The following is an 11309-nucleotide window of genomic DNA, read 5'->3' as shown; positions in this document are numbered from 1 at the left end:
TGTGGGCAACACACACAAATAAATCACACATACTGTATCTGTAAACAACAACAAAAAAAATGATCAAGAAATTATAAAGAAATTAAGTCATTTGCATAACTAGACCCACTAGTAAAGTCAACCCACGAACATTTATTATTGACATTCATATCCCCCCCCCCCCCCCCCCCCCCCATATTATTCCTCTGGACTTTCCGTGACGAGTGACGCAGACGACACACAATCGTTTTTGTTTTTTTTTAAAGCCAGGAGTGGTTAGTCACAACGCTATGTTACAGGCGATGACTCGGTTTTCTTTTTTCCTCATTAACCTTTTTTTTTTTTTTTTTTTTTTTCCCCATTTGCTCTGCGCTTGTTCCTCCTCTAGTTAAAAAGGCCATGGTAAGTATTTACAATATAAACAAGTTTGTTAACGTCTTCGCTGTGAAAGAGGCTTTTCCCCGTTCTGTCGTTCTAGAAGCAAAAAAATGGCGGGTGATGATGTGTTGGTTTTTTTTGTGTGTTTTTTTTTTTTTTTTTTTTTACATTTTTTTCCCCGGGTTATGAGTGCAGGCGGTAGAAGCGGCGATCGAGTTCGCTAACGAACCGCCTGGGCGCTCTGCGTTTTCGTTTGCTTCTCTATCCGTTTTCCTCCTTTTTTTTTTTTTTTTTCCCTCTTTCCGCCTCCTTGGCTGATTTGCCGCCACCGGTCAAACAGCCGACATTCCCTCCTGTTACAGTCTGTGTCAGTGTGTTACATTACATGTGGTTACTGGAGTTATGCGAGGGGGAGGGGGGGGGGGGGGGGATGGGAGGAGGAGAGATGGGGGGATATTTGGGGTACAACAAAGGAGATAAGGAGATGGAGGAATGAAAGGCTCCTCAGGTCGGAGTCGTCAGGAGGTTTCGTTTTGGAGGAGGAGGAGGAGGAGGAGGGAGGAGGAGGAGGAGGAAGGGGGGGGGAGGAGGAGCTCAGTTTCTGCAGCCGTCCTCAGCGCTCCGCTCGTGCTGCAGGTTGTAGTAACAGTTCTGACAAACCCGCACCGGAGACGAGATCTTCAGCCTCTTGATCTCCGACTGGAAGCGACTGCACCTGGAGACAGATTCGGACAACGTGAAGGTTTCATTATCTCCGCAGGAAAAGTCAGGTTGTCACGGCAGCAAGTAGTAGACGGGATACAGCGAGGAAAAAATAGAATAAAAAACATAAAAATAGAAGAAATATAAGAATAGAGCGAATGGGGATTATGTAAACATGGTGAGTAGAATGTATGAATGGAAGAGAAGTATGGATTACAGCATTATAATAAATAACAGCAGCAGAACTGACATGAAGAAAGGAATGAACACAGATAATGTACCATATGAAAATCTACATAACATGAAATACATGCTGCATGAAACAGGAAAATATCAATATACATATAATATAAAACAATCAGAAGAATACGTGAATATGAAGAAAAACAGATATCTGGATTTACTGTATGTGATGTGCAAAAAAAGTGTGTCATATTCACATTAACAAGTCTACAGAAGCCCATACATATGGACTGAAAGGTGTCTCAAAGGTGTGTAGATGTATATTGTAGAAAATTCTACACCTTGTCAATAAATTCAATTAAATTCAACACTGACTTTTTATACAGTGAATACAGTGCAAAGCCAATTTCTTTGGGAAAAAATAATTGCTACAAACCATTACAAAGTAGCACAACACAATATGAAATGGGAAAAAATCTGCTCTGGAGAAGAGTGGGACTATGTAAAACTCTAAATATGCTCTACCTGTCATATGTATATTTCAGTGTCTAAATGTACTGGTACTGTCAATCTCATTATCTGAATTACTGAAGGGATCCTAGTATTTTTATTTTGTTTTTTATTTTTATGTACTTTTTTTTACTACTTTTTTTTATTTATTTTTTTTCTCTCTCCTTTTTTTGTGAGGATATATTGTCATATCATCATATTGTTGTGTGTGTTATGTGTATTATTTGCCTGTAATAAAAATAAAAAACAACAAAAAAAACAAAAACTGACTTTTTTCCCCCTAAAAAGAGTTTTGCTCCGACATCAGAAATCCACCTTTAGAAAAAAACGGACTCCTAGGCGGACAAAATAACTGCTGGCATGAAAGCAGACACACACACACACACTCACACACACTCACACACACACACACTATACAACTACTGCAAACCCACTGAGTCATGAGGCTCTTTTGCTAACAGTTGAAATATCTTTAACTTGTAGCGCTGTCACTCTGAGCTCTAAACACGCTGTCGGGACACATGCAGAAGCAAATCCCTCCCATCTCTGCTGTGAGTTGCCTCTCTTACTTCTGGCAGAAGAGCTGCCCGCAGTTCCTGCAGTGGTGGCGTCGCTCGGTGAGGGAGAAGCGCACGGTGCAGCCGGAGCAGCTGTCCACCACCTCGTCCTTCACCCAGTGGTCGGCCGCCGAGCGGCCCGGCTGGTCGCTCACCGACCAGCTGAAGACTCGACCGCGCCCGTCGCCCACCAGGATCTTACTGTGGTCCCTGGACAGAGAGAGAGAGAGAGAGAGAGAGAGAGAGAGAGAGAAGGAGGGGGGGAGTACAGGGCGGTTTGGATGACAAAGGAGGAGTAAGGGAAACATTGAGGGAGGGAAGAGGTGAGGAGAAAGTGAGGGTAGAGGGAGGAAAATAAATCAGAGTGATTCAGTGAGGAGAATTTGCAACATAGCAGAGTATCAATTAGAAAATTACCACCAACCTCTTTTTTCCTATTCTTACTTTTATTTCATTGTATTTATTTTTATTCTTACTTTATTCCTATTACACTTGTTTTTTTTTTCTTTCTCAGGTATAAGCCACAAAGTATGTTAATAGGTTAACACTTCAGTTATTGTATTGTTAATTCATTGGTGGTATGAGTGGTGCGGTGTTTGATATCTGCTGCTCATGTTTATGTATTATGAAAATTATTATTACCAATGGAGAAGAATTATTTCATAACAATGTTCAGAACAGACATGAAAAGAATATAAGTTAAAACAAGTGTAATTGTGTATGCATCTCTTCCAAGTTGTATGTTCTCTGTATTATGTGTGTTGAATAAAAAATCAGTAAAAAAAGAAAAAAAAGAAAATGACCGCCTAAAGGCAGATCAGACATCTCCAGATTTATCAAAATGAATATTGCAGCTGCAGTATGATGTAAAAAATAATCCCAGTGAATCTCTGTCAGGTGTGTGTCAGTGTGGTGCAGTCCTCTCACTTGGAGATGGCGAGGGAGGTGATCTCAGCTGGGTGAGCGTTGTCCTTGCGGTCAAACGCCGTGTGCATGGTGAGTTTGCTCCGGAAGACCAGCTGGCGCTCCCATCTGTAGCCTGCGCACACGCACACACACACACACACACACACACACACACACACACACACACACACACACACACAGCAGCATTTTAACAATGCACCGAACCAGACAAAACAAGACACAAAACAAGACACTCTGCAGTATCCACTTTGCAGTACGGCTAATTTGGAGGGCCTGCAATGATCCTTCTAACCGCTCAGGCCTAAATGTTAGTGTGTTGTTGAAGTACAAACCTTAAGGAGTGTTTTGACATTTGTCTTGTGTAGTAGCAATGAATGGTGACCGTGTAATGTTCTATCTGTGTAGCCTATGTAATCCCAACATGCCATTTCTCTATTTAAATGTAGAGAACTTAAAACAAAATGATTATAATAATTATTACCATAGAAAAACCCTGTACATATTGTATAGTTGCACTTAATAGGATGTAGATCATGCTGGTTTTTAATGCATACCTCCATATTAACTTTAAAATGTCACAAAGATCACAAATTAGAAGTTGGGTAAAGTGATTTTAGTAGAGTCTGTTCAAGCACAGCTAGGCAAAGGCAGCTATTTACATATCAATTGTTATTTACATGTCCAATTATAAAATGAATGAATCCACCTACACACATGCAGACACTTCCATCTAGATCAAGTAGCTGTGAAGAGCTTGGCAACACAGCCCAACTGCATTGATTACAATTCATTTCATCATTCATTTCCACACGAGTGCTTAATAATAGAGGCTTTAGTCTGGCTGATGTTGAAGACCCTGCTATGACCCACTGGGTACAGAGGGAGCCCAGCTGCTGTTGCAAATCAAGTGTATTTTCTTTATATTAGTCACACTTTGTCAGTATAAGCGTCCACTTAATTCTACAAATGTCACAGTGTTATAGTATGGCTCACTTTGAGGGCCTGCCATGATTTTTCCTAAACCGCTTGGGCCTAAATGTTAATATGTCGTGAAAGTACAGCTCTGTAGGAGTGTTTTGACACACAGTATATCTTTAGCAGCAGCAGTGAAAGGTGACCTGTGTAATGTTTACTCTGTGTTGCCTAATCCAAACATGGAATTTCTCTATTTAACTTTAAAAACAAATTACAACAATTATTACTATAGAATACTATTTCGTCGCGTAATTATTATTATTGTTGTGCAAAATGAATTGTTTTCAGCCCATATTTGAGCGCTGTGGAAATGATGCTTTTATTCTGAAAAACTCGTCCTGGAAGTGTTATTCTTGTTCCGGCCGGCGGAGCGCCAACAAAAGCACGTGACCCGCCTCCATTTCCGTGTTTCGGTTGGCGCCCTACAGTAGTACGGTGTGTCCACAGGACTGCTTACCCGTTTCCCCTAGCTCGAGACGGTTCATACCAAGGAGGTATCGTTCATACATGTAAACAAGAAGCATCGGCTAAAAGGAAATGGCTTTCAAAATGGCTCGCGCGTGTGCCTTTCCGGGATGCTCCAACCGGGTGAAGCGCGTGTCACTGCGGCAGCGACAACAACCGACGACGGATCCGCCGTTGAGTTTTCACGGGCTGCCGCTGCACGATCCGGGGAGGCTCAAACTGTGGCTGATGGCGCTGCAGCTGGACCTCGACTTGCCCGTGGGGACCCTCCGCGCACTCCGGGTGTGCAGCCAGCATTTCTCCCCGGACGATGTACGCCCAAACGCCGATAACGGAGAGACAGGCGAGCCTCTTCTGAAGGCGACTGCCGTGCCAGTCCCCGCTGGGATGAAAACCGAGGTACCGTTATGTGAAATGAATGTGCGTTAACACAGTGCAATCACAGAGAAGGTGGTGTAATAACATGTTTAATCGTATTTTACCACCGCGAACGCAGTATTTCTATTTAAGCAGGCCAGCTGGTTGTGTTTACAAACAGTTGAGGGGAAACGTTAGCTAACGTTAGCACCGATACGCGTCATTCTCTCTCTCTCGTGAAAAGAACATCACGCCAAACGATAAATGTTTTTTCTAAATCGTTAGGATTCGCATGTTATAGTGGCACGCAAGTAATCCACCACGCAGCCAGCTCGTATTTTCAACATCCAAACTATCTGATTTGTTTGTACTCTGTGTGTGTGTCCTTGCTCGCTGAAAGCAAACGTGCTCACTACCGCCCCACAACAAATCAAAGGGCGTACGAGGGGATATTTGATTCCCCTTGTAAAGTTTCTAACAGGCGTTGTCAGAGCCGGTCCTGACCTCCCTGGGGGCCCTAAGCAAAATTCTGCTAAGGGGCCCTCCCACCTGACCCGTGAGCCATGTAAACCATTTGCCATTGCCACACAGTCACACCCCAGTGCTCCCACTACAATCCTCCCTCCTTTAAAACAGTTTGCTACATCTGTCGGTCTAAGAATAAGTAGACCTATACAGAACAGAATGAGGTATAAACAAACAATATTTATTGAATAGAGTATTTTCTATAGAATCTTAAGATAAGTGAATATTTTGGTAATTGGTAATTAGTCCAGTCCTCACAATATTATACAATTAGCTTTGGCTATACAATGTAAACATAAGCCTATAGGCTATGGCTGCAGCAGTAATAAATACGCTTACGTAATAAGTACCTTTGGGCGTTGTGACCGTCTTTGTGTAAATTTCACGGCAGGTAAGAAAGTAAACAATAACCTTAATAAGAGATCATTATATAAGCTAATTTCAGAACTAACCAATCAACACAATGTCTGTTTCCAGGAAAATGTGAGTGATACTGAAGATTCCCGTTCTGATGTCCAAATTAAGGAGGAAGACGTCACAAACGAGGTAGAGACCTTATCTGCTGCCCTGGTTTCCGTTTCAGATCATACTCAATAGAGGCTCATTTCAAACTAACCAAACAGCACAATGTCTCATTGCAGGGAAGCGTGAGCGATCCTACATCAAGTCAGATGAAAGCCACCACTCTACTGTACTGCACTGTACAAATTAAGAAGGAAGACATCTACATCGAGGTAGAGACTCTGTCTGATGCTGGTGTACCACACTCGACTACAGTGAAACCGTAGTATAGAGGCTAAATCTCCTAGCACCCATGTTGGCACCATCATGGAGGTCCACTGGGGAATTGGCTGTGCTCAAATACTGACAAGACAGTGATTGTTAGCTGACCAGATAATACAAGCTGACGTTATCGAAAAACAAAATCGGTATCAGTGGCAAAATCAGTTCTCAGTCACAACCGGCACAGAAATTAACCATGTCCATTTAAAGTCACAAGTCTTGCTTCCTTAATTTGATGCATTTCTTGTTGAAACAGGATGGGGAGGGATCATTCAAACATGTAAACCAATGTAATTTTTGGCATTTATTGTTAAATAGGTGTAGGCTATATTGTGGCATGGAGAATTAGAGTGCAAGGGGAATACGTCATTTTTATTACATTGTGACTTTAATTCTGTTGAGAAGGCAAAGTTGTACGTTTAGAAACACAATCAGCTGTTCACAGCCACTGTTACCAAAGAGCTGAGGACCTCCAATATGGCTGCCAGAGGGTATGTTACATCTTCTGAAAGCCTTATATTGGTCAAGCTGAGCCACTTCCAAGACTGATATTATATTGAGAGATCATACTTGATATAGCCTCACAATGTCTCAATCACACTGTCTGTTTCCAGGGAAATGTGAATGTTCCTACACAAAATCATACTGAAGATCCCTGTTCCGGTGACCAAATTAAGGATGAAGACAACCATAGCGAGGTAGAGACCTTCTCTGTTGCTATGGTTTCCGTTACAGTGAAATGGAGGTTTCCAGACCAAGTATTAGTCAAGATGAGCTACCTTTTAAGAATAATAATATATTGAGAGATTATACACAATGGAGGATAATTTCACACTAACAACACAATGTCTGGTTCCAGGGAAGTGTGAGAGATCCTACATCACGTTACACTCAAGACACCTATCCCACTCTTCAAATTAAGTTGGAAGACGTCTGTAAGATAGAGACCCTGTCTGCTGCTGGTGTACCATACTCAACTACAGTGAAGCCAGAGGTAAACAGACCAAGTGTTGGGTCAAACTCAGCTACCTCCGAGATTGATATTATATTGAGAGATAATACGTAATAGAGGCTGATTTCAAACTAACCAAACAACATGATGTCTGATTCCAGGAAAATGGGAATGCACCTACACCATATCACACTCAAGACACCTGTTCAGCTGTCCAAATTAAGGTGGAAGACGCTTGTATCAAGATGGAGACCTTGTCTGCTGACGGTGTACCACTCTCGACTCCAGTGGAGCCAGAGGTATCCAGACTAAGTATTTGTCAAGATCAGCTATTGAAGGTTGGCCGCGTTTACATGCTCACTTAAAAACCAATCGTAGTCCGGCAAAGACCCCCCCAAAATTCCCCCGAGCGGTCATGTAAACAGTCTAGTGTGATTCGTATTGGAGCACTGGGATACATGTACTATACACCAATCGATTCCACTGGCCAAGACCTTTCAGGGGAGGGGTCATGGGTCACTGTAGCCCTCACCATGCTCTATAAATAGGCCTGCGTAATGCTACTCTCTGTATTGTTCTCGTTTAGCCACATAATGGGCGCATGATGCAGTGACTCAGTCGATATTCTTGTGTTTTACTTCTCTTGTTTTTTGGAGGTCGCTGTTATTTGTACCGCGGCTAAAAGAACCAGCAAGACCGGACTATCAACTGTAGACGCTTTGGAAGAGATGCAGCAAAGAAGTGACGTCGAAGTCGAAGATTCTTCTGACACGGACAGTGAATATGATTCTGAGGAAGAAGAAAACTTTTTCATGGCAGTGGATCCAGTTTATGAGTGAGTAATTATTAACTAACTTTATAGAGCTAAATCATACATTTACTTCTTGTGTTTACCTTTCGCAATCCATGCAACTTGTATCAGCTAATTCATTTAAATGGATATCAGACATCAGGTATTACTCATGACTAACTGCCTCCTGTAATGGAAATAAACTGACTAATTTTAAGTTTTTCTCTTGTTGGTACTGGATTACTAAACTGGGGATTTCAGTTTTTATTTTATACTTCTTAGCTTTCTCTAGTTGTATTATCTAGTAATAGGCTATATATTGTTGTTGTCATGTACATTGCTTGCGTACATACACCCCACCCCCACACATATCAGCTAAACCTTTGTCTGCTCTTGTCTGTATGCTATCCTGCTAGTAAATCCAATAGTAAATGTACCTATCCTCACATTACTTTACTCTATTTTTACAGCCAAGAAGATGAGAATGATGAGACACCAGAAACGAGCAGTTCAGCCTCAGGTGTGCCCGCCCCCACTCCCACCCCCCAGCCAGCTGCCACAGAGCCAGCCAGCTCTCAGCCTCTTGTTGGAATCCCCTCTCCACATGTGTCAAGGTTTGTGAGTTGAGCTATGTGTAATCATCTCACTCTTTTGAGGTTTCAAACCGAGACAAATCAATTTATGCTTCAAGTGATATTTGCGTCTGATGAACTTATGTGATTAACATCTATGTCTATTGTCTATGTCTACAGTGATGAGGATGAGGGAGATGAAGACTTCCTGCCACCCGCTCAAACGAGGAAATCGTCAGCAGCCACTTCCTCTAGACGAGTGACACGCAGTTCTTGGAGTGCATCTGCATCCGGGGTGTCTACCCCATCCCCAGAGTCATCGTCCGAGTCGAGGTCTCCTTCTCCTGCACCGGCACAGTGCAGAAGGGGCCGACCAAGAAAAGGCAAACCTGCAAGGAAACGACCCAGGCAGGACACCTCTGGAGACGATGAAGGGATATGGCGCAATCGGGAGGAGTTGGATGTGGCTCCCCGTCAGCCAAAGTTTGCACCAAAATATCGACCTGGGCCCAGGATTGATACCACCAAATCATGGTCACCCCTCAGCCTGTTCAAACTTTTTTTTAGCTCGCAAATCCTTAAAACCGTTGTGAACAACACTAATAGTAACGCCAACAAGAGGAAGGCTGAAGGGTTGCATCACAGGTGGTCCCCTCTGACAGTGCAGGAGTTCTACATCTTTTTAGCTGTCATCATCTTCTCTGGACTGGTCCATGTGCAAAGAAGGGCAGACATGTGGAGGAAGGTGTGGCCTTACAACTTCAGATTCCCGCATGAGCACATGACCAGGGATCGCTTTGAGACAATTTTTTGGTCCCTTCACCTGTGTGACGTCACAGAGGACGAAGATAACCAGAAGAAGAGGGGAACTGCAGGGTACGACCGGCTTTTCAAAATAAAACCTCTGTACCAGCAGTTGTTGACAGCATGCAAATCTCTCTTCCAGCCTGGCAGGGAGATAAGCATTGACGAGAGAATGGTTGCACACAGGTCCATGAATGGATTCCAACAGTACATGAGAGATAAAACATCCAAATTCAAACTGTTTCTGTTGGCAGATGCACATACTGGCTACACGTGGAACTTCTTTGTACATCAGGGAAGAAGTACTGCTACAACAGGAGAGGGCCTGAGCTACTCATCAGTGATGAACCTTTTGGACTTTCCACTCCTCGGCAAGGGTTACCATCTCTATGTGAATAACTTCTATACAAGCCCAACCCTATTTAAAAGTCTCATTGCCAATGACACACATGCTTGTGGGACCATCAAACAGACTCGTATGGGTTTTCCAAAGACAACTGTCAATGACCTGCCCAAAGAAGCTGGGAGGGGTGATCTTAGGTGGCTGCGGAAGGACAACCTCCTGTTTCTGAAGTGGAAGGACACTACAGAGGTGACTATGTGCAGCAGTTTTCATGCAGCTTACAGTGGAATGAGTGTGCGCTGGAGAGGGAGGGGGTCTAAAAACCGTCCCGTCAAACACATTACCGTCCCTGATGCTGTGATGGACTACAGGAAATACATGGGAGGAGCTGACGTTTCCGATGCCCTCGTCCAATATTACTCTGTGTTTGGAAAGAAAATGAAGTGGTACAAGACCATTTTTTATCATTTTGTGGACATTGCCATTGTGAATGCTTATATTCTACATAAAGCATTGGCTAGCGGGAGAGGAGACACTCCACTGTCTCAAAAGCAGTTCAGAGAAGTCTTGATGAAGGAGCTGGTGGCAGAATCCAAACACACTGTTGTACCTCGCCCCAGCCCCACTGACACTTGCATGCCAGCCTACTACGGACAAACTGCAACAGAGCAGCGCAAGCATTGTGTCTATTGTAAGAAGAAAGGAAAGAAGGTGAAGACACCAATTTACTGCACCAAGTGCAATGTTTCTTTGTGTCTCATCTCAGGACGGAACTGCTTCACGGATTACCACAAGAGATGATGGTTCTGATAATCTGGACACTATTGTCACGGTCCTGCTTCCCTAGTCCTTTCTCTCTATCTGTAGGAAGTAGCTGTGATTGCTCATTACAAACACTTGGAAGAATTATGTCAGGTGTATAAAGTCCAGATGAGTCCTGGGCTTTCCCTCTCGCTTCCCTCACTTCACATGGTTGTGGACCATAGCCTTTTGTTGGAGTTTAAGTTTGTACTTTGATTTTGATGCACCTGCATATCTCACTCATGCTTCACTTTGCACTCATACTGATTGTACTCATTGTACACATCCCATACTAATTAGTTTACTAAATAGTATACTAGTATTTAGTTGTACTAAATAGTACCATGCTAAATTACTATTTATGTTTAAAGAATGCAGTTTCTTTACAGTTTACCATGTTTTGGTGCCTGTTTATGACTGAGGCGATCATGACACTATTAATTTGAAAGACTTTCTTTCTTAAAATAATATGTGATTATGTTTTGCAAATATTTTTGTAAATATTTTTTGTACATGGACTTTTTTCATTTCCAGAATTGTTCATTTTATTATAGAAAATTATACTGTTAGTTTGCTTTTTGCAATAAAAATACTCCATGTGGAGGTAAAAGTATGCAATTTGGTTGGTTTTTATTGAATCATGGAACGTAATGGTGCATGAGAAAAATATGTTGGCTAATGGGTGTATTGTGTTCAGATAGCCTCC

The 11309-nt window shown here is 42.6% G+C and overlaps 2 protein-coding genes across 2 annotated transcripts in view; one reads left to right on the top strand and one right to left on the bottom strand.

Annotated features, from left to right (window-relative positions):
* Nucleotides 1–951: 951 nt before the first annotated feature.
* The window catches only part of LOC139667057 (WD repeat and FYVE domain-containing protein 3-like), a gene marked incomplete at its 5' end in the record, with an annotated part of 52044 nt that continues 41686 nt past the window's right edge, over nucleotides 952–11309 (bottom strand). Inside the window, 3 exons of the mRNA XM_071546443.1 lie at nucleotides 952–1072; nucleotides 2322–2519; nucleotides 3237–3348. Coding sequence (XP_071402544.1) covers nucleotides 952–1072; nucleotides 2322–2519; nucleotides 3237–3348 — 431 coding nt within the window. The remainder of the gene's footprint in view (nucleotides 1073–2321; nucleotides 2520–3236; nucleotides 3349–11309) is intronic.
* On the top strand, nucleotides 4642–11131 carry LOC139667058 (piggyBac transposable element-derived protein 3-like). Its single transcript, XM_071546444.1, has 9 exons — nucleotides 4642–5075; nucleotides 6036–6104; nucleotides 6200–6292; nucleotides 6956–7039; nucleotides 7201–7335; nucleotides 7455–7592; nucleotides 7950–8128; nucleotides 8554–8697; nucleotides 8836–11131. Exons 1-9 carry the CDS (start codon nucleotides 4749–4751, stop codon nucleotides 10601–10603), a joined length of 2937 nt encoding a protein of 978 aa, XP_071402545.1. The 5' UTR covers nucleotides 4642–4748; the 3' UTR covers nucleotides 10604–11131.

The sequence above is a fragment of the Centroberyx affinis genome, unplaced genomic scaffold (assembly GCF_046629955.1).
Source record: "Centroberyx affinis isolate AG114_WGS23_722 - 3 ecotype Tasmania unplaced genomic scaffold, CSIRO-AGI_Caff_v1 ptg005273l_1, whole genome shotgun sequence".
NCBI classification, from domain to species: Eukaryota; Metazoa; Chordata; class Actinopteri; order Beryciformes; family Berycidae; genus Centroberyx; species Centroberyx affinis.
This window is presented reverse-complemented; position numbering and strand designations above follow the sequence as displayed.

Excerpts from the sequence above, each read along its gene's own strand:
- LOC139667058 (XM_071546444.1), top strand. The coding sequence starts at position 4,749 with ATGGCTTTCAAAATGGCTCGCGCGTGTGCCTTTCCGGGATGCTCCAAC. Across the intron at positions 7,040-7,200 it reads ATGAAGACAACCATAGCGAG|GGAAGTGTGAGAGATCCTAC; the intron begins GTAGAGACCTTC and ends GTCTGGTTCCAG. Across the intron at positions 8,129-8,553 it reads GCAGTGGATCCAGTTTATGA|CCAAGAAGATGAGAATGATG; the intron begins GTGAGTAATTAT and ends CTATTTTTACAG.